The 23,546-nt window shown below is 48.7% G+C and overlaps 1 protein-coding gene across 3 annotated transcripts in view; it reads right to left on the minus strand.

The window, feature by feature from the left end:
• ARHGEF9 (Cdc42 guanine nucleotide exchange factor 9) overlaps positions 1-23,546 on the minus strand; it is a 194,598-nt gene that overhangs the window by 165,133 nt on the left and 5,919 nt on the right. For all 3 annotated transcript variants that reach the window (XM_079318953.1, XM_079318947.1, XM_079318954.1), the window contains exon 2: positions 3,721-6,425. In XM_079318953.1, coding sequence (XP_079175079.1) covers positions 3,721-6,357 — 2,637 coding nt within the window. In that variant the 5' untranslated portion in view covers positions 6,358-6,425. The remainder of the gene's footprint in view (positions 1-3,720; positions 6,426-23,546) is intronic.

Below are 23,546 nucleotides of genomic sequence, written 5' to 3' on the forward strand. Positions count from 1 at the left end.
ATGCTCCTGGTTGTGACTCTGGGACAAGCAGGGACCTCACCCTATGGCAGATGTCTCTGACACTAAACCTGACACTTGTTTCTGGGTCCAAGAAACTCCAAACTGATAGCTGAAATATGAATTCTGATGCCTCTTTTGCAGCCTTTCCTGATGTCACTCCAAAGGAGGTGACACAAATCCCCCACAAGCCCTGTCCATGGACACACCAGCCAGTTTGGAATTCTGATGGAAGGCTGGAATTACAAAATAAATGGTATCAAAGCTGCTTTCCATCTAAACATCATCTCAAGCTACTGGGAATCTCCAAGACAATTCCTGGGGCTATGCCTGACTTCCTGCAGCAGCAGTTCCCCTGTTGGGATGCTGTGGTGGTTTTAGAGAATAATTTACTTCAGTGGAGACATGGAAAATGGAAACTCTGCCCAAAAACTAGAGAAAGCTCCATGTCATCTTTAATTCCATTTCTCATATCTCAGAATAAAGATGGCACTGTGATTCCAGAGCTGCAGCAGCGTGAATGGAGAAATGCATTTCCCACTGACAATTTGTTTTGACCTTCAATGTTCTTCCAATTCTTCAAAACATTTTATCTCCACTGTTTCACAAGTTCCCAGAATAGAAGAATTTGGGATGGGGTCTGAAAGCAACTATCAGGGATGTGCTTTTCTTTTTTCTGATCTACTTTTATTAAATGCTGCTGCAATACTATTTCCTTTAAAGCACCAGGATCAAATCCTACCAAACTACTTGCCCTGCCCAAAGACATTAGAATTTTCAAAGGCAAGACCAGGAAAGCAAAAAGCAGGGCCATTAATTGCAGATACAACTGAACAGATTTACTCACTGACAAAACCAATGTACAGATCCCCTAAATCCCACTCCAGCATCCCTTGTGCTACACCAGCCTGTTTCTCCCACCACCTCCCCACAGGAGAGATGGTAAAGTGTTTCTGTGGGAACAGGTATTTTTAAGCTTTTTTGGGCAATGTTTAATTTTTTTGGCAAATGCTTTCTGTCCTACCCTGCTTACACAGTGGCCAAGCTACCCCATCCTGGCAGCACCTTCTCCCTGCCTGTGGTTGAGCACTTGCCTTGAAATCCAAATCCTGCAGCTCATCAGAGCAGCCTGGAATGGAGGCAGCAGGGCCAGCAACTGTCCTGAGGAACAGGTGCCAGTGAAGAGATGGATTGAGCCCTAAAACAATAAGGGGCTGGAGTTTGCTGCTACTGTCACGCTCAGGCTGAAGTTACTCCTCTCCCATGTTTATTTTTGGTAAAGTGTTTCCGAGTGCCGCTCCCTGATGGGAGACAGGCCAGCAGATCCCTGGGCTATCTCAGGTCATTTGTCACTGGAGCTGCTGGCAGCTCTGCAGGGCTGCTCCTGCCCAGGAGATCCCTCCTTCAGCCTCCCTTTGCTCTGCCTTTGGTGCCATCACCACCATAGGATGGCCACCACACCTGCACTGCAGCAGGAGTCCCTGGGGTGCAGGAGGTGCTCCCAGCCCAGCTGGGGCTGCCTGCTTTCCCTCCCAGCTCCTGCCAGGAGGCAGCCAGCCCTCCCAGCCAGAGGAAGCTGCAGCAGCCCGGAGGTCGTGTGCTATCGCCACGCTCCACGGGAACTCGGGGGAGGTTTCCTGCCCACTTATCTCAAACACCACATTTAAGTTTCTTGGTTGTGTTAGTGAGTTGCAACAGCTCAGCTTGGATTTAGGGCATCTCCAGCTCACACATCTGAGCTGGGAAAGCTGGGATTGTGCCCTGGGAGCAGCCTCTGCCCTCCTCTGCTCTGGGAGAAGGTGCTGGGATTTCCCTCTGCTCCACTCCATCCCTTCGTGCCTTTCTCATCTTGCTCCTGCCCAGAATTCTTTCAGCTTGGTCTCTGGGAAGGGATATCAAACCACAGCCCTCTTAAGTTCCTCCTAAAAATTTCTTCCATAAACCCCAAGAAGTGACCAACCACTACTCACTCCTTTGGATTATACAAAGAGCTTTTGTAATTCTTTGGATTACACAAAACAGAGCACAGAAACAAAACCAGGAATAACTAACAATACTGCTGCCTGTTTTAGCTCCAAGTCAGAAGTCCAGATTTTTTTCCCCCCAGCATTTCTAATCTGCTGCCAATTTTCAAACACTTCCCCTCCTGGCTCAGAAGTTACTGTGACCCTTTCCCAACAGGCAACAGTGTCACCACCTCTGGAATATCTCTTGTCACTCCAAACCCAGAAGGAAAAGAGAAAGTTTCTTCAAAAATCAACCTAGTTTTTCTACCTGGCACCTTTAAGAAAGAAAAAGTCCTCATTCCAGCCTTAGGTAACTAGCAGGTACCCAAAAAACCCTAAAGCTGGGCTCCACACTGGCTCCACAGGATTTCTGAGGCTTCATAGCAGTAACCTGGACAAAACAGATTTGTAACACTCAGAACCTAGTCCAAAATGCAATGTCCACTTAAATGTTTTAAGGACTTCAAGGGCTTTGAAAGACTTGCTTTTACCAGACAGGAACATCCTGCCATGACTGGAGCCACCAACATTGCTCACCTGTCATTCATCACCCATCCCATCACTCCTACAATTATTTTAGGTAAGAAAACTGCTCTGTGTTTCCAGAAAAGTGCAATTGATGAATTCTGTTTGCCCAGGGCACACTTAAAAACTCTCAATTTGCTAAAACTCCTCTTCTTAGGAGCTTCTACTTCAAATGAACCAAAGTGCAGAGAGGAAAAATAACTAGAAGTAGTGTCTAGGAATAGATAAACTGCTACACCCTTGTCTTGGGTTGCAATACAGGATGTGACCAGAAATGTGGATTCTGTCCCCATCTGCTGCAGCCAGCTGGGGCAGTGCCCCTGATCTCCTGGCACATATTCTCTGCTTATGGGCCATCTTTAAACCAGCTGGGCAATCATCTTTATCTTCCCACAGCCCATCCTCCCTCCAGGAGATATCTCCTGTTCATGGCCACTGAGTCCCAGGGCATGACTGATAAAATTCCATCATCCCACTGGGAGATGCTCCAGCCAGAGGAGGAGCCAAGCCTTTCCTACCCAGAGAAAAACTGAGATTTTGGACACCAAGGGACCTTCTTTCCACTGGATTCCAGAGGAAAACCAGACCCTTCCACATCATCCCTGCACCTTCAGAGGAAACTGCACCTTCTCCAGGAGCACTGCTCCAGCTGAGCCACATCTGCCCCTGCAGGAGGATGCAGCCACCATTGAATGGGACTGCTGCCACCACCCTGACTGACTGACGGGTGTCAGCTTGGATTCTGACTCTGGCAGGGTTTGGGATTATCCTTTGCAATACTGTATTTCTATTTTCCTAGTAAAGAACTGTTATTCCTAATTCCCATGTCTTTGCCTGAGGGCCCCTTAATTTCAAAATTACAGTAATAATTTGGAAGAAGGTGGTTTACATTCTCCATTTCAAAGAGAAACTCCTGCCTTTATTGGCAGACACCTGTCCTCCAAACCAGGACAACCCTCTTCAAGATACACTGATACACACAAAGGGTTGTAGGAGAAGCAGCTCTGGAATTTTAAGAACTCTGATTCAGATTGATCTAAAAGCTCTGTTTGCATCCACCATTCACAGAACAACCTCCTTAGCTGGAAATCCAAGTGAGGGATGTAAAAAAAAAATGCTTTCAAGTGCAAACCAGCTTTTTGAGATGTACAACAGCGTGGTCTTCTTGCAAACCTTACAAAGTTGCTCCTACCTTTCCATTTTTGAGGCGTCCAGAAGAGACAATCCTTGAGACATGCACTTGGAAAGGTCTGCACTCAAACTCTTCCACTCTGTCCATGACCTCCACAGAGTTTTGTTCCACAAATGAAGCGGTTCCCTGCTTTTTATTGCGGCCACCAGGCTGTTTCAAACTCTGCCTTTTCACTGTGGAACACTTTAAAAAAGTCACTATGGAAAAATCCACGTCGGCAACTGCGGAACATCCCATGTCCGCAGCATCCAGAATGTTCTCGGGAATGTCAGGAGAAGGTGGCAGGTCCCTGCCCATGACCTGACTCTTCTCCAAACTACTGACAGTGTCTTGGACCTCTTCACTCAGAGCTGCCTGGGGAAGGTGGATCAGAGCCTCAGGTGCTGCAGAGAAGTCACCATTGGCAGCTGGGGAATGGTGCAAGTCCACAGCACCCAGCTCACTCCTAGGAAAATCAGGAGAAGGTGGCACATCCCTGCCCACAACCTGTGATGTCTCTGGAGAACTGCCTGAGTCCTGAATCCCCAGCTCACCTCTCGACAAATCTTGCAAAGGCAGCTCAGGATTTCTCAAGTCCTGATTATCCAGTTCTGTCCTTGAAATTTCCTGAGCCACAGCTGGAGATGGATCCATGTCTTTAGCAACCACTGGGGCACAAGTCACGTCCTCAGTATCAAGTTTAAATGGTGATGTCTGTGGGAGGTGGGTCTGAGCCTCAGTGGCTGCAGGAAAGGCACCATCAGCAGCTGGAGAACAGCCCAGATCTGCAGCACCCAGATTATTGACGGGAAGATCAAGGGAAGGTGGCAGGTCCCTGCCCACGACCCTCTCCAGGGCACTGCCAGTGTCTTGAAACTCCAGCTCACCTCCAGACAAGTTTTGCAAAGGCAGCTCAGGATTTCTCAACTCCTGATTATCCAGTTCTGTCTCTGAAAGCTCCTGAGCAACTGCTGGAGATGGATCCATGTCTTTAGCAACCACTGGGGTACAAGCCACGTCCCCAGAATCAAGTTTAGCTGGTGATGCCAGTGGAAGGTGGGTCTGCACTTCAGTTTCTGCAGAAAAGTCCCCCCTGACAGCTGGAGAACAGCCCAGGTCTCCAGAATCCCAACTACTCACAGGAAGATCACGGGAGGGCAGCAGGTCCCCAGCCATGACCTGGGTCTTCTCTGGAGTTGTGCCCAAGTCCTGAATTGGTTCAGCCAGAGGCATCTGTGGAAGCTCAACCAGATCCTCAGAGGGGTCCTTGCTGTTCAGTTCAATGAAAGACCCATCTGTGAGCTCTGCCAGCTGGGACACAGGTGGTTCTGGCCCAGAGGGAGCACATGGGGTTCCATTCAGCCTGTCATTCCCACTGTCCAGACCAGAGGAACCGAGGCCTTTCAGCCCATCCATGGTTCTGCAGTTCTCCTTCCCCGCTAAACTCTCAAAGCTCAGGTTCTCCCAGGTGCCGGAATCCGGGGACTGCAGACAGGCTCCCACTGTGCAAAAGGCCTTGGCGCTCTCATTCTCAATGACCAAACCCTCCCTGGGGGAGGCAACACCCTGCCTGCGGCCCCGGAAACTGCGCTGAGGCCGCTTCTCATCGGGGGAGAACGCCCTGGAGGAGCCGCGCAGCCGCCGCGCCGCCTCGGCCACGCTGCTCAGGAACCTCACTACGCCCCCAAAGTGAGGGGCTTTGGCGGCACCGTTGGGTTTTTTTCGCTGGCTGAGATTCTCCTCACATTTCGTATCAAAGTCCAAGTAAGAAGCGGAATGATCCGTTGTATTTTCTATGTTCTGGAAATTGGTTTCAGCCCTTTGATCTGGGAGCTTTGAATTATCTTTGCTGGCTAATGAAATTCCTTTCAGATAGCTCCAGACATCAGAGCTCCTTCCTCTCCTGCTCTCCTGTGGGAGCACAGAACACCTCTTTTGATTGTCCCCTTCTGTAACTGCAGGACTCTTAACGTGCTCAAAATTCACAGACTCGCTCTTCCTGGCTGGTACTTTGTGGCAGCTCCCATCATTATCCTCACTGTGTAATCTGCCACTGATATCCCTGAGACATTTACTTTCAGTGGCATCGAGTTCAGGAATGCTGATGTTCAGCTCTATGTCCTCAAAAGAAGAGTCCAAGTCCTCGATGTATCCGGCATAGGAGTGGCGGGAGGGTCTCCGGCCGTCCCCCAGCTTCTTCACCCTGTAGACAGCTCTCTGCCCACCGCAGTGAAGCTCCTCCTCGGGGTCACACACTTCCTGCCCTCTGGGTGCTCTCAAATCCACGTTCTTGGGCGTCCTGGAGGATCTTCCCTTTTTTGACGGGCGTACCCTGTCCATGAAGGATGGCTTTTTTAATTCTGAGACCTCAGAGGCAACTCCCAGCAGAATCATGGACTGGGGTCTGTCCTTATTCGTAGAGAGTCCTTTCCTTCGTCTGACAAAATTCCAGATCCGGCTGCCCTTGGTTGTTTTCTTATACCTGTGTGTTTCCTCCTGCTCGCCGGGGTTTGCATCACCAGAGGCGCAGTGCTCAGCACCACAGGCCTCCAAGGCATCAGTGCTCCCTCCCTCCATGCTCCCTTGGAAAATCCTGTTGGCAAATCCATTGGGAATGCTCACGGAAGCAGTACGCTGGCGGCCCTCCAGAACTTCCATCGCCCTGGCTCATAGGCTGGTTCCAGGAGTCACGGATGCATGGTCCTCAGATTGCTTTCTTCACAAGACTTGGAGGGAAAAGAACAAAAGAATGCAATTAGGAGCAGAAAAGTTTTAGAAGATGCATTTCTTAAAGTATCACAAGACAAACCTTATCCCAGTGGACGTGGTGGTTTTCCCCATTGATTCCAGGCAGGCTGAAATTTTGCTTCCAAACTATATAAATTTTAAAGCTACTTAAATCTGATTTAAATGACTGAACATTTAGTGACCACAAATAAACTTCCTCCACTAATAAAGTTACCACAAAGTATGCTCAGAATCCCATGAATCACATCTTCGTTTTGCAAGTTGCAGAGACTGTAAATGCACCAAATTTCACAGCAGAGAGGGGAGAGGAAATTCCAGTGAGTGTCCTTGCCACTGTCATCTCCACCATCCCCATCTGCCAGGAACTGCCACCATGCTCCCAACAGCTCTGTTTCTGCAGGCAGCCATTCAAAGGAAAGTCAGGATGAGCCTTTTCCTGGAAGCAGTGCAACTCTTAAAATACTACAACATCAGAAAACTCATGGAATATCCAAGCCAGGTTTTTTCATACAGCACAGGAATCCCTCCTGGCACTGCTCTGCTCAATGAAAGCTGCTTGGCCACCACTCAATGCTACAAAGAATGAGTTCCCCTTGAGTGAGTTCCATGGACAGGATTAAAAATACAGTTCCCCCATCTGGAGCAGCAATGGAAACCACTCTGAACCAACTCTGTGAACAAAACTGAACTCCTGCTCAGCTCCTAAAGCTTCCCTTCCACTGGAATACATCTGTCCTGTCTCCATATCACAATCCCCCAGGAATTTCCATATTACAGCTTCCTGGGGCTGGATCTGTAGGTCCTGGGTTTGCTGTCTAGAAAGCAGAACTACAAACCAGGCACTCAAAAATTCCCTCCATTTCCAATCCTACTCATAGGAGGAAGAAGGAAGAAACAGTGAGTCCCCAAGAGATGGGTTTGACAGGGGAGAAACTCTCCACTTTCCCCCAAGCAGCAGGAGAGCCACACTAGCACTGTGAACAGTCCCCATATCTACTAAAAGCATTTAAACTCCCTATTTCTGTTAAAACTAAGGGGATTTAATTAATTAATACAGCAATTAATTACTGCCCTGGGCATCTCATGACCCTTGCATTCAGTTAAAAAACTCTGTTTCTACCTTGCCACCAATTCTGCCTCCAACCAGAGATAACCCATGGATGGTACAGGCACCACAGAAGCAGAGCACAAACAACAGAAACAACCAGCATCCCTCTTTTTTATGGACAACCCTCATCTGGCTTTCCAGGAGCCCTGCCACAGGGCTTGTGCCAAGCATTTTTTGGCACTAGCTGTGCTTAGGGTAGCAGAAATGAGTGTTTGCTGCCAGATGTCCTCTCCCTGTGCTGCCCAACCGAGGCAAGGGGGGAAATAAGATGAAAAAGCTGATGGGCTGCTATAAAAATGCAGCAATCCCTTTCCAATTCCCGCCAATCTGATTTATCACCAGCTGATCTGGATAATGAGAAACAAAGATAAAGCTAACACAATGTCATACCCTCACCTCACCCATCTCATGGCTCAATTCCCCATCTTCAGAGGGATCTACCTCCCTGCAGAAGGATTGGGAACTGGGACAGGAATAGCTGGGATATCATAGTTGTCCTTCATTCTCATATTTGTCCCAGCTCCTGTAGGGCCTTCATAGGCCATGGTTTCCATCAGGAGAACCTGCTCAGGCATGGGGCCTGCACTGGAATCAGCTCCACAGGCAACAATTCCAGCCAGGAATTGCCCCTGGTCCTTGAGGGGCCTATTCCTGTCTGTGGGGCCATCACAGCTCCCATTCCTGCCCTTTGGGGCCATCACAGCTCCCATTCCTGCCCCTGGGGCCATCACAGCTCCCATTCCTGCCCTTTGGGGCCATCACAGCTCCCATTCCTGCCCCTGGGGCCATCACAGCTCCCATTCCTGCCCTTTGGGACCATCACAGCTCCCATTCCTGCCCTTTGGGACCATCACAGCTCCCATTCCTGCCCTTTGGGACCATCTCAGCTCCCATTCCTGCCCTTTGGGACCATCACAGCTCCCATTCCTGCCCTTTGGGACCATCACAGCTCCCATTCCTGCCCTTTGGGGCCATCTCAGCTCTTATTCCTGCCCTTTGGGACCATCACAGCTCCCATTCCTGCCCTTTGGGACCATCACAGCTCCCATTCCTGCCCTTTGGGACCATCACAGCTCCCATTCCTGCCCTTTGGGGCCATCACAGTCCCATTCCTGCCCTTTGGGACTATCACAGCTCCCATTCCTGCCCTTTGGGACCATCACAGCTCCCATTCCTGTCTGTGGGACTATCACAGCTCCCTTTCCTGTCTGTGGGACCATCACAGCTCCCATTCCTGCCCTTTGGGACCATCTCAGCTCCCATTCCTGCCCTTTGGGACCATCACAGCTCCCATTCCTGCCCTTTGGGGCCATCACAGCTCCCATTCCTGCCCTGTAGGACCATCTCAGTCCCGTTCCCCTCAGCAGAGCCCGCTCAGGTGCGGGGCCTGCACAGGCCGCAGCTCCTCCAGGGATCATCCAGCACCTCATCCTCCCCATCCTCGCCATCCTCACTGCTCCCATTCCTGCTGCTCACCTTTCTTCATGCCCCCATTGCTCCTCCGGGCCATTTTTGCTCTTTTTTAGCCATGTGAGCTGCTGCCAGTGCTGCTCTGCTCTGGGCCGCGCTGGAGCCACTGGTGGCACCGGCTGCACCCAACACACCCAGGGTGACACAGGACAATGTGACACAGCCTAAATGTGCCCCAAAATCACACTGCATAAATGTGACACAGCCTAAATATGACACAACCTAAATGTGCCCCAAAATCACACAGCCTAAATGTGCCCTGTGAAATACACCCCAAATTCACACAGACTAAATGTGACACAGCCTAAATGTGCCCCAAAATCACACAGCCTAAATGTGCCCTGCCAAATACACCCCAAATTCACACAGCCTAAATGTGCCCTGTCAAATACACCCCAAATTCACACAGCCTAAATGTGCCCTGTCAAATACACCCCAAATTCACACAGACTAAATGTGCCCTGTCAAATACACCCCAAATTCACACAGACTAAATGTGACACAGCCTAAATGTGCCCCAAAATCACACTGCACAAATGTGACACAGCCTAAATGTGCCCCAAAATCACACAGCCTAAATGTGCCCTGCCAAATACACCCCAAATTCACACAGCCTAAATGTGCCCTGTCAAATACACCCCAAATTCACACAGACTAAATGTGCACTGCCAAATACACCCTAAATTCACACAGACTAAATGTGACACAGGCTAAAAGTGGCCTGCCAAATACACCCCATGGATACACAGCATAACTGGATACAGCCAAAAATACACCCCTAATTCACACAGCCTAAATGTGCATTGCCAGATACATCCCAAATTCATACAGCCCAAATGTGCCCTGCCTAATACACCCCAAATTCACACAGACTAAATGTGACACAGGCTAAATGTGCACTGCCAAATACACCCCAAAATCATACAGCCTAAAGGTAACACAGCCTAAATGTGCACTGTCAAATACACCCCAAATTCCCACAGACTAAATGTGCCCTGTCAAATACACCCCAAATTCACACAGCCCAAACGTGCCCTGCCAAATACACCCCACAGTGACATATCCATATTTGCTCTGGAGCTTTTAGGTTTTAAGTTTGAGCTCTTGGCTTTTACTTTGTTGGGTTATTTTAAATAAGTAAAGTAGCTAATAATTTAAAAAGGTTATTTATAACAAAGTACATTTTATTAAAAAGCACATTAGTTTCAGAAACACACAGAAAAGCAATAGCAAAGCAGTGGCAAAGTAATGGGAAATGCAGTGGCAATAAGCAAATGGCTAAAAGGCACTAACTTTCTTTAATACAAACTTTTATATAGGATTTTTTTAATAAGTCAAGATGTAAACTTGAACTACTATTCTTTAACTTATTAGAATTTTAGTTTTTTAGCACGCTAGGTTATGTATACAATTACTTATGCAACTTCTTTTGGTTTATGTGAAAAATGTAGGCAGTATTTTTACTATAGCTTTATAATGTTTAAGTTTTGTTTACAATTGTGGGCTTGGAGCTTTTTGTTGAAGATATTAGTATGTTTTAACTTTTACTAGAACTTTTACTGCTACTGTGGCATTTGAAACTTTTTATTTACTAAAAACATTAGAGCTCACTTTAAAACTTACTAACTTACTTTTACTTAAATGTTTATTTTATATGCAAATGGCTTAATATATTTTAATTTACTTAAAGGCCTTAATTCAATTTTTGCACTCTGATTTCTCTCTGAAGAATTCAGAAAGACCTTTGACACCCAAGCACTGAGATGATGCTCCACACACTGCCCTGCTCTGCTTTAGCCCTCTCCTCACTCACTCTTGTCCCACCACCATGGAGGTTTAAAGAATCTCCTTCCTTCCTTCCTTCCCCAGGCACTTTTGGGGCCTCAGCACCACCTGCCTCCACTTAAACCCCACAGCAGAAATTCATGCAGGAACTGTGTTGCTGTGGGTCCCTGCAGAGAGCAAGAAACTTTTGTTCCCAAAAAAACCACAGGATGAGCAGGACAGTTTCTCCATCTGGTGCTTGAGGAGGGGACCAGCTCCTCATTTCTCAGGCTGTCACTTTGGGATGTGAGTTATTCCCAGACATTCCTGCCGCAACTTAAGGACTAACACATTGGAATGGGTTGGAAGGAGCTGGGAGGGGGAAAAGCACTTCAGTTGTTTCAAGTTGTGCAGCCAACTGGCAGCAAAAGACAGAAATCACAATCCTCTCTTTTTTTGTTGTTTGTTTTCTCTTTCCAGTTTTATGCTTTATTGTTTTTGGCTGGGTGGATCCTGCATGAGGAAAGAAGATTCAAAGAGAAGAGGCTTGCCTGTGAAGTCTGGAGGGATGCTAGTACAGAGAAAACAGGCTGTTCCTCATGTGGCAGCAAAAAGAGAGCCCCTAACAAGGGACAGATCCTGCACAGCCCTCCCCAGAGAAGCTACAAAATCCAGAATCACAGGGCACATGGGTGGCTTTAAAATTAAATAGGGGGGGTTATATTATTTTTTTTAAGCAGCTTTAAAGCAGATGTAAATTACAGCTGCCACCATGAAGCCAGACCCAAGCACTGAAAGCAAAGAGGAGAATATGGTGGTTTGTGAAGATTTCCTGGAATTGAAATTATCCATTCTGTGACCAGTGTTTGGTTTTGTCTCCATTTCCCACCACAGCCTCACCTGAGCCTCTCCTCATCTTCAAAACCACCTTGTTGGTGTTTGAATTCCCCCAGTGACACCTGCAGGAGTGCACACACTGAAACTGATGCCTTGAGAGGATACAGAGGCTGGACAGGGTTAAAGGAATAAAGCAGGGATTTATTAAAAGGCTTTCAAATGATTCACTTTGGGCAGTACAGGAGCCCAAGATGGATCCCAGTCACGAATTTTCACACTTTTATAAGTTTTGGTCCATTTCCACATTGGGGTTCATTGTCCAATTCCAGCTCCAGGTTCTGCAGTCCCATCCCCCCAGATTCTTTCCTCAATTTGCTGCTGTTTGCACTTTTTGGGGCTGGAGCTGCAGTGGTGTCCTTGGTTCTGGGGCTGGAAAAGGATTGTTTTGTCTAACTGAACTGTGAGGAGAACTTTCTAACACTTTATATGAAATTCAGAGTTATAAACTAATGCACTGCAGAATCTGGAAAATACAAAAGCTGAAACTTAAGGCATCAAAACCAAGGCTGACCTTGGCACAGCTTCCTCAGTGCCCAGAGCCCCAGCACTGCCCCTGAGCCAGCCCCAGCACAGCCTCACCGAGAGCAAAGCCTCCCACCACCAAGGCAAATTCCAGCTTCCCTCAGCCCTCCCTGAGCAGGAGCCAAAATCTGCTGTGCTCCACTGCCTGCTGGAGCCCTGTGCCAACACCTGCAGCAGCTGCCTGGGGGAAACCTGTGCTTCCCATCAGCCAAGCAGGGCAACGGTGGCTTTATGGCTGGTTTGGGGGCATTTAGGCACATCACGACAAAATTAAATATGAGTACAGAGGAGAGCAGCCCTGAGAGTGTCTGATGAACCACTGCTCACCTCTCTGGGGTGCAGGGTAAAGAGGTTTTGAAGAAATGCTTTGGGAACAGCTATTAGTCAGAAAACTACACCACTTGTCAACCACATGTTTATTTTTCCCCCTCCTTGAGCTGCCGTTGTCAAGTCATAGCAAGTTACCACCCAGCAGCTGAGCTGGGACTACCATCACTTAGAGCAGGGCTTTAACCACAGAAATCACAATTCCCTTCTGCCTCTTCCCTGACCTCAGATCACCTGAGCCCAAGGAGGGTGGCTCAGTCAGGTTTGCAGACCAAAGCCTTGTGTGTTTGCTCTCCAAAACACACAGAACTTCACCTGCAGGGGAAGATGGTTTTATGAAACTCCAGGTGTCAAGCAAACACTGCCAGCAGCTCCAGTGTACAGGGGCTGTGTGGCTCCCTGCCTTGCCCTGCTCTTCTGAAAAAAGCAGGAGCCTCTCATTGTGAAAATTCACTTTCCTTTTCCAGGTCACTGAGGGGGATGAATAAATTGAGTTTAATAAAATCCCCAGCCAAGGGCACCAGATGTGTTACACAAACATCTGTATCTACAGCCATGATTCCCCCTCCAAATTCTTTCCATATTTTTTGTGCTATCCCAATCTCTAAGAGAGAAATAGGTGCTCTATATCTCACTCATTATTGCACAACATTCCCTTGGCAACAGGCTCTTCCTGCATGATACAGGTGGGAGTGAGAGCAATTCTGCTCCTTTTCAGTGATTTAGCAGCCAGCCAGCAGAAATAACAACAGGGAACACCCACTGAAGTTGACAATTCTCATATACCTAAAAGACACTGAATCAGGCCCAAGCAATCAGGGCTGTCCCAAGGCACCCCTCAAGGAGTGACACGCTCCTGGGTAATCTCCTCCTGCTGCCCTACAGGTTATCCACAAGCAGACCAAAACCAGGCTGTTAAACCAGGTTCAACCATCACACCAAAGGCAGCAAGATTTGCTACAAAGGAAGCAGGGACTAGGAAAAGTCTGATCCAGCTGAGTTTTCTCAAGAGACCCCCAATGATGGAAAGAAACTGCTCATTCCACAGCACACAGTTCAGGCTGATTGCCAGGCAGGCACATCACAATCCCTGAAATCTTCCTCAGATCACTGCAGGTTTTGGGCAACAAGCAGAAGTAACTTCTTTTTAAATATATTTAGTGCTCTGAAGCACTAAGAGGGTAGAGGTTGCCCAGAGAAGCTGTGGCCACTCCTGGATCCCTGGAAGTGTCCAAGGCCAGGATGGACATGGCTTGGAGCACCTTGGGATAGTAGAAGGTGTCCCTGACCATGGCAGAAGGTGGAAAAAGATGATTTCAAAGGTTCCTTCCAACCCAAACCATTCTGTGATTCCAGGATCCCTTGGTGTTGTGGGATTCTGGAGCACACATATTCCAGGTTCCAGGCAAACGCTGAAGCCCTGCCACCAAATGACACAAAAGAACTATTTTGACTGGGGCCCTGAGAAACAACAAACCTTTGAAGGGAACAAAGAGGAAATTGGCGGTGGGGTTGCCCTTGGGGCAGCCTAGGCAGCATCACGTGCCAGAAACGTGCTCTGCACCACAGAGCCTGCAGAGATCCAAGGTTGTCCTGGAGGGTTTTGGACCCAGGGGAGAGAGGGTTGAGGGTCACTGCAAAGGAGAAACTGGGGGGGTCTAAACGATGTCGGAATAGCTGGAACAAAAGCATCGCGACACCTGCGCCGTGCTGGACGCTCCAAGGGCAGGATTTGCACTGACTGTGGAGCAGCCACTCCAGAACCCCCCTCCAGGGCTCTCCATCCCCCTCCTCACCCCTCAGCAATGCCAAATCTGCTCCCAAGCCCAGCGTCCCCCCAGCAGCACCCGGCTGGGGCAAAAAGCCCGCGGCCGGTGCAGCCCAGGCGCCGCCGGAGCTGGAATGCACCGAGGGCCCCCAGGGACACGATCTTCCACCGGGCTCTTCCTCTGCAGGATCCAAAATAACAAACAAGAAGGAGCCTTTGGCCATTGTTTTTCGGGGAAGGGGGGTGACGGGGCGAGGGCACGCGGCACAGCCTGCCAGAAGGCATGGCCCGGCTAAGGAAGTCCTGCCCGGGCTTCGCTGTATCCGCTCCTCTCCAGGAGGGGCGGGGGGAGGCAGGAAGGAGAGAAAATAGAGAACAAATGATCCTCTAACCCTTGAGAGAAACCTGTCTGCTCTAGGAGAGCGTATTTAGCCCAAGCATGCAGCGCCTCTCGCTATACAAAAGAAAAAGAGGAAAGAAAACCCCACCAGTTCTTCCGTTACCATGTTCTACCACTGCAAAAAAATGGGAGGAAACAGATGTTGAGCTCTCCAGCGTCAGGAAATTATCTCTTTCATGGGGGTACAGTTACTTCAGTGTATTTAGGTCAAACAAATAGGGAGAGAATCGTGACTTCTCCCCCTTTCTGTTTATGTCTCTGCAGACATTTCAGACTCACTGGGTGCTGTATCCAAGGACGGAGGGCAGAGCTGTGTTTGCTCACAGAACACACCCTGAGGATGCAGGGATGGATCCAGTCAGATCCCCACCCCATAAACCACTGCAGCCCCTACAAAAACACAGCATCTGTTTGTGGGTCAAGGAGGACGGATTGCTGCTGGGTCCCGGCCAGGTATGGCAGCACAGCAGCTTGATTGTTCATTTATTTCAATAGAGGTGGAAGGAGAGCCCTGGGTGAAACATCTGCAAAAGGGATCTGAGGCCATCAGCAAGCGCGGTTACGACTTTCCGGCGCTGGGCTCCCCAAGGAGAGTGGGGCCAGTGCCCATAGGAAGCGACCAGAACTGAAACAGCATTTCACATGCTCTGCAAAATCCCTTCCACAGGAAGCTAAAGCCCTTCATTAGGAGCAGGAGGCAGACAGGGGAGCAGTCTGAATCCCTTCCCAGTCGGGAGCAGGCAGACATTATCAAAACACTGAGTTTTAGAATCGCAGAATCATTAAAACCTCAAAGATTGATTCCAACCATCAACCCAGCACCACGTCCTCAAGTATCACACCCACACTTATTTCCAGGGATGGTGACTACACCACTTGCCAGGGGCAGAAGGGACCCTGCAGCAATCCTCCATGACTGAGGGCAGACAAGATAAACCCAGACACGTTCCCTGTGGCAGCAGCATCTGCCCCACATGGTTTGCACAGGTTTAAGCCAAAGCTTTTACAGTCCTGGATCTGCATTTGTGCTCCTGCTAATTCAATCTTCACCAGGCAGACGGATGGATGCACAGACTGAGAGCTCCAGCCCTGTGTTTCTAAGGACGGAACTCAAAACTTCAGGCTAAGTAAATCAGTTCACTCATGTATAATTTAAACATTACTTCCTTCCCATTTCAGGGAGCTTTAAAGTTTGTGCAGTGGCTAAACACAATGAAATTAGAGCAGGAGACTCGTTTTGCCTGTGGCCCGAGGACAGTTGCTCCAGTGCATGTGTCAGAAAAACTGGGCTGTGCTGGTGCTGCTCACTGCAAACCCCACACCTCCACACTGGAGGTGGGCTGGCACTGCAGGGCACCAGCTCAGCACACAGAGCACTAAAACCCTCCACCAAGCCAGCAGCAGCTTTGTACACACAGGACAGGAAGGGAGAGCCAGCTGCTTGTGCAAAGCAAGCAGGAGAATCTCAAGATAAAAGCACAGAAAATCCCTGGAATACAAGTGGAGTGAAACAATGCACATGTGACAGATCAGTTCTTGCTGAAGGTGGATTTCAGGCCAAGCCTCACACAGCTCTGGCACTGCAGCTGTGCTAAATGTTCCTCCAGACTCCCACTGCTGACCCAGGAACTGCAGGTGCAGATTCACCCTCTGCCCACTGAACCATGGCAGCATCACCCCTTGCACACTCCTCCACATCTCCCTTTTCCTGCAATTCTAAATTATTCTGCTCTACAGAAAATAAACCTGAGGTGAGTCCTGAAGAGATCCAAAAGGATCATTTTGGTATTGGCACCCAGGATGGACAGGGACCCCCAGGAAAAGGAGGAAGCCTGAAGAAGGAGTTATCTGCCAGAACAAGGTTGTTTTAATGCACAATTTTCCACAACCTCTCCAGCTCTTTGGCAGCAACTGTCACCATTCTAATACCAAAATATCTGCCATTACATGTAGATTATTTAAGCCATTCAGCAGCCAGTTGAAAGTAGTTAATTATATGTAAGAACATTTAATTACTATCTAGTAGCAGCTGTAGGTACTTTATTACCACAGGGATGAGCCAAAACAATAGAACAGGCAGATTCAGGGGTCTACACCCATCCACACCCCATTAATGCCAGCTGAACAACACTGAGCCAAAGCCTGCCATCCTTTGGGAAGCAACAACTTCGTGCTGCTTGTGACATTACTCTGCATTCCCAATCAGCCAGTTTGGTAGAGATGCCTCAGGAACTTGATATTTGTTCAAAATCCTTGCCTTCTCCACAAATCCCTAAGCACAGTCTGAACATCAGAGCAGAAATCAGTAGCCAGCGTTTAATTGTTTATATCTTGAGACAAAGACAGTGTCTAAATAATTGTCTATTGTATCCCAGAGACAGCACAGGAAAGCTCTTCCCCTCACTGGGAGCCTGCAGGTCACACATGCTTCTGCCATAACATTTTCTATAAATAATCCTCGCTGAGCCAAGCTCTGGGCTAGGTACAGAGCACAGCAGCACTGTGCTCCTATCGCTTTCAGCCATTAGCCCTCCCCAGAGAGTGCATATCCTACCCCATTGTTCCTGCTCAAATGTTTGAAAGAATTATTTTTTCCTTGCTTCTTTTGTTTGGGGAGTTTATTTATATTTCCTCTCTGACATGGAATTACTACTGGAGAAAAGGAGTGCCACCTTCCACAGAAGATGAGGAGAGGAGGGTCAGGTTTGGAGAGTGCTGCCACAGTTACAGAGCTCCCAATCAGGGATTCTGTGCTGATGTAGGTTCAGCACATTCAGATCAGGATTAGGAACAAAGAGCTGGGTGTCAACAACAGCCCCAAATTCCCATGCAGAGACTCAGAGCACAGGCAGCAACCCGCTCTGCTCAAACATTTCCAAGGATTATTTCAGCAGGTTACTCAGCAACTCCCTGATGATGTCAAAGAACACCTTACCCCAAACTTCACTGTCTGACTTCCAGCCCTAATTCTACCTCCAAACACATCCCAAGTGCCTCTTCCTCTCAGGAACATTCTTTCCCCTTTTCCTGAGAGCAGCTGGACACATCCACACGAGCCCAGGCTGGATCCCAATCCCCAACACCTCACTGTGGAGAACCCAACTCACCCAGCACAGCCTTCTAAACACCAGTGAGCATCAACCTACCCTGCTCTGAAACTGGTGACAAGTCTCACTTTATGTCTTTGCCCTCAGCAGCAACAATTCCTTGAAGAATCTTATATTTTTTTCTATTTTTTCTGCCTTTTCTATTGTTTTTTCCATAAAACCAACCCAGGTGCTGGCTGTTGGAAGGTTTGATGTCCCAAAAGGCCAGTGACACCTGCTGTGCCTCTGTCTGTGGCATCATTCTGGGATATTCAGCTCAGAAAGGCTGGTGGCCTTGCATTAAACTGCCTTTAGGCACATGAAAAAACTACTGTGGTGTTTCTAGAAAATCACAGTGACTGCCACATGCTCTCAGGGTAGGGCTTTTCACCCCAGAAAGGCATTTTAGGGGTCACACAGAGAACTTTCTGTGTTTTGACACCTGCCTGCACCTCACTTATCGCTCACAAGGTTGATGCAGAACACTCAGAAGTCTCAAGGTGCCTCCTAGAGTGGCTGGCACCTTTCTGCTGCTTTCCCCTTCAACAGCAACACCCAAATTCACCCTGCTGTGCATCCAGAGCCCCTGCACTCCAGCCAGCAGCCCAGGCTGAGCCCAGGCTGGCACAGAGTGATGCTCTGCAGGAACCAGGGGTGGCCGGGGGACGCCTGGAACCCAAATTTGGTGGGAATGCTGCTGTTGCTGAGTTACCCTGCATTTGTGCAGCCCAGCCTGGCCCTCACCTCCTAACCCAAGGCTTCAAATCTGCTGTCCATCAACACCAGCCCATCAGGATGATCCCACAGGGACACTAAACCAACCAGCAGGGTGCAGGGACAGAGCACAGCCCCTGTCTGGCCCAGGCTGGTGTCCCCAGCGTGGCTTTGTCCTGCAAAAGGAGCTGTCAGCTCCCATTGCTCACGCTCCAGAGCCTGTCCCTGCCAGCCCTGCATCCAATTAGCATCACTGCTGATGAGCTTTTCATCTCCTGCCCCTGGCCACAGGCATGGGGCTGTGCAGGCACAGGTGGCCACAGCCCTGTCTCCTCTGCCTGCCCACCTTGCTCACCCCTTTTTTTTTAAGGGATCCAAACTCAGCAGAGCAGGAGCAGCTAAAGGTTCCCTTTGTCCTTATTTATGGAACAAACCCTGAGTCTTTTTACAAGGAGCTATGATTGTGTTCTGAGTATTAGGCACCTTACTGTTTCACTCTTTTCTATATTCTATATTTCTATATTCTGTATATTCTATCCAATGATTCCTTTTCAACAGCACATAAATTTACTGCCATGTGTGGCAAAGGTCTACACAAAAGCAACAAGCAGGGGAGGGCAGGGCCAGTCACCCTGAAAGTGCCCATCCCCTGTGAGGTGCAGATCCAGGGATGAGCCCAGCACACCTGCAGCTTCACCCAGGCTTTAAAACAAACAGCTTGGGAACACATGCAGGCAATATCCAGTTTCTGCAGGAAATTGCACAGTGTGGATATCCAAACATTGCCATCAGGCAAAAAAACATCTTGATTTGCCAGCTCGTGTCACACAAACCTAAATTCTTTATGGGTGCCATTGTTCAATGGACAAGGAGGCAATCCTTCCTGCCCACCCCCTCCAGAAGCAGCAGTAGTGCATTCTGAGCTGTGCTCATTCCCAAACATTGGCACAGGGGCTGCAAAATGCCTCAGGACATGGGGAGAAGGCAGCAAATATTCTGACAGGTGACTGGTTCCAGTGACAGCACCTTCCCAAAACCACTGTGATTCACAGCTCACGTCAGCACTGTGGAAAAAGTGACCCCTCTTCCTTCTGAGGAAACAACAGACGTGCTTGAACAATAAAAAAAAATTCAAGAATATGGGCTTGTCCAGCAGAAAAAGTGAACAAAGCTTAATTCCCATAGAACCAGAGGGATCTTCCACTGATTTTAATCCCTTTTTTCTTGTCTGTCCTTAATTTGCTCTCCCTCTTCCCCACAGGAGCAGGCAAATGAAAAAAGTGCCAGCCCAGCAGTGGCACTTGCAGAACAGCTGCTGTTTCACAACTACCTGCAGCCAGAAAATCCAGAAACCTGACAGAGCATGCCAGAAATAATCTCCCTGAAACACAGAGCAGTTGGGAAGGGCTGCAAGGAGCCATCCCTGCCTCAGTCCTGCCTGGATACAGAAACACAGTGACCTTCTGTCCAGGTCCAGGAGGGCAAAAATGAGGCAGGAATGAAGCACCCAATGAAATCCACTGAAATTTTTGTTGAGGCATCACCCTTGTTTCATTTGTTCCTCACCCTGGCAGAAGCCTGGGCTGAGCTTCCCTCCCAAGCTGCCCCTCCCCTGGGTGTACAAGCAGAAAAAGTGCAAAGGAAGAGAGAAATTAATTAAGCCTCTTATCTGGGAGCTGGGTTAGATGGTGATTTTGAGGAGGGTTGTCCTGTGCAGGGCCAAGAGTTGGACTCCAGTGAGTCTCTTTCAATTTAGGAACACAAAGTTCTGACCCATCTCCACAGCAATGTAGCTCCACAGCCACCAGATCAAACCCAGCTCTTATTAATCCAGCTTCAAATGTGGTGTCCCCACACCTCCACAGTTAGAAATCCCAATTTAAGCCATGTGAGGCTGAACCCCACCTCTATCACCAGAAAAGAGCAGATGAACAGCAGGCTCTGAAGGCTGCTTGGAGATCCTGCCCCAAATTGCTCCTTCTCTAGAAAGCCTGGAAATGCTCCCAGCCACCCCAAACCCAGCTCCCTCCCAGGGGAAAGCTGAGCCTTTAATACCAACACCAGATTTCCCACTGACACGTGCAACATGTGCCTAAACCAAACTGAAATCAGGGATCTGAGTGTTCATCCTTGCCCTGTGTTATCCCAATGCAGCAGAGGGGATGGAAAGAGCCAGGGAAGGTCTCCAACACCACCTAAATCCAGGATTCCTTCCAGAGCTGCAGCTCCTTTTATGTGTTTGAGGGAAGCAATTGGATCATCTGAGCAGTGCCTCAATCAATCCATGTTCCATGGAGTTATCCTGCAGCAAAGCTCTTCCCCCAAAAAAAAAAAATTCTTCTTTTTCAAACTGTCTTAATTAACACATTTACACTGTAGCTGTAAACAAAGGTGAGGTTTTCCAGGAATCAAACCAAGGTGCCTGCAAAGATTACAGAGTAATTATCATGGATGGTGTTCCAGCCTGGAATCACAGGAACAGAATCCCTGTATTTCCTGCAGAGCTTTTTTTTTTGTGGCATTGCCCTCATCCGTTATGGTTGCAAAGCCCACTGATCACAGAGGAGCTTTAAGGAGTACAAACATGCCAGCCTGGATCATAAAACTTCCCCAGAACCTGCTGCTTCCTCCTGTGCTGTGGACAAGGGCAAACCCTCCAGAGGAAAGAGGCAAGAACTTCATTAAGGAGCAATTATGGAATAATCTGAGTCTTGGAGAAAGCTGCTTCTAGCTGTGTCAAACATGGGCTGGGCTGGGTCATTTATTTACTTCCATTTTACACAAATATTTCTACCTAATGCAACTCATTATCTTTATAAAAGTTTATTTAAATACTTGGCTTTAATTATTATGGTAACAAGTCACAGGGACCAATTATAGACTGGAGAGAGGGCACAGAGGAATTCCTGCCGTTGGAGAATTACAGGCACTGCTGCTGCATCCCAGAGTGAGAAAACAGCAACCCCTGAAGGGTCAGAAGTGAACATTTGGCTCTTGCTGCAGCAGATCCCTTCTGCAGGATCCCTGTTTGCAAGCACCAACTCATTGACACAATTTCCAGCATCAAACCTGGCCAAAGACCCCTGTGGGCAGCCCAGCTGAGGAGCTCAGCTCCCTCCAGAATCCTCATGGCTCAAAGGTTTTTATTTTCAATTTCTCTCACCCCCCAGCCCTGCTCTGCAAACCTGAGGTGCTGGGACATCCCTGCCACCCTCACCCCAGTGACTCACTGCCCTTTTTTGTGCTTTCCCTTCCTCCCAGCAGCCCTCTCTGAGGAGTGCAGCCCTTTCAATGATTGTTCAGCAGCAGACAGAGCCCTCCCAGCTCTGCCACCAGGAAACTCAGAATTATTCCTCCATTGTAACTCACCCCAGCTGATCCAGCACTGCCTGGCACAGCCCTATAAACCTTTCAGAGAAAGCTGTTCCTGCCCATCCAGAGCTTGGAACAAGATGTTCTTTAAGGTCCCTTCCAACCCATACCATTCTAGGATTCTGTCTTTCTAGTGGCTCTGCTTTATACTCAGTTTGTTCACCCAAAACAAATAAAAAACCAAGCAGAAGGCGTTTAAGATCTACCCTTATGCCCATTGGAATATTTAAAGTCTGGCTTTAAAAATATGCCTTTGCAAGAATGGAAATAAAATGGTGTGACAAGAGGAATCAGCTGAAGGCACCTGGGATGGTCCCACAACTCCAGTCCTACCCAAACACAGCTCACATTGTCTCAACTTTCATTTTAACACAAGCCTTGTCTTCAAGGTTTTGCCCTTCATTAACCACCTCCATGAGCAACTGGAGAGATAATTAACAGGAAATATCACCCAAAATGAGCCAGATCCATCTGGCTGTGGAAAGACCCTACAGAGAGTATACTGAGACATTCCTTAAATCATTTCACTAAATCTAACTCTGAAATTTAACTCAAGGACTGAGGAAAAGTCACCCTGGGAATTGCTGCAGCAGAGCCCCTGGGAGAAACCAGGTCCCTGCTAAAGGTTCTTATCACTCCTCTAAAACTGGAGCAGCAATAACAGGAAGAAATTGTTTTGGCAGGACTTACACCACATAAAGCAAACTCATCAGGCAGTGGTGTGTGAAATGTCCCTGGAAAACAGAAGAGAAAGCAGAGAGCATCCCCCAGGCTCAGGTGGGCTCTGAGGCACCCACCCCAGCCATGCTCAGTATTGCCACCCCATGGGGGTCACACTGAGCCTGCTGGCATCACCCTCACCATGGGGGTCACCCACCCCATGGGGGTCACACTGAGCCTGTGGCATCACCCTCACCATGGGGGTCACCCACCCCATGGGGGTCACACTGAGCCTGTGGCATCACCCTCACCATGGGACCATCCTTACCTGCAGCATCACCCACACCATGGGGCCATGCTCACCCTGCAGCATCACCCACAGCACAGAGCACTCTGTGGAAATGCCAAGACACCACCTGGAGCCCTGCTGCCTCTCCCAGCTTTCCCTGTTATCCCTGAGCTGATGCTGCCAGTGTGGCTGCAGAGGGACACAGGCTGTGCTGCTCCCCTGCTCTCTCAGCTGCCAGAGCCTTTCCCAGCTCCAGCACACAGATGGAAACCAGTTCAGGATGTGCCCTGCACTCAGAAATGCTGATCAGCTCCCTACAGTGCACAGCAGGGATGGGAAAATGGAACAGACCCTGGGGTTGCCTGATGGGCTTCACCCTTCCAGTGCACACCCAAGACCCTGCACTGCTCAAAAACCTGGAGAATTATCTCCTCCTCTCATCAGGACCCTGGTGCCACCCCTGCCCCAAGTTCCCAGCCAAAGCTCCAGCCCAGGGGTTCTGTGTTAGTGTTTGTCTTCTTTTTCCTCTGCTCTCAGTCAGAGCTGGGATTGAAATCATGAGAGATGAAGTTTTGTGTTCATACTCAGTTGTTTTTGAATTCTTATCTCTAGTACAGTGAGTGCTACAGCACTTCTAACTAACAAGCTAAAAGCAAGAAAATGGAGGTGGATCTAATTAGTTACAAGATCTTTTGAAGGCAAAGAGTTAAAAGCTAACATCT

This window comes from Erithacus rubecula (assembly GCF_903797595.1).
Source record: "Erithacus rubecula genome assembly, chromosome: 15".
Lineage (NCBI taxonomy): Eukaryota > Metazoa > Chordata > Aves > Passeriformes > Muscicapidae > Erithacus > Erithacus rubecula.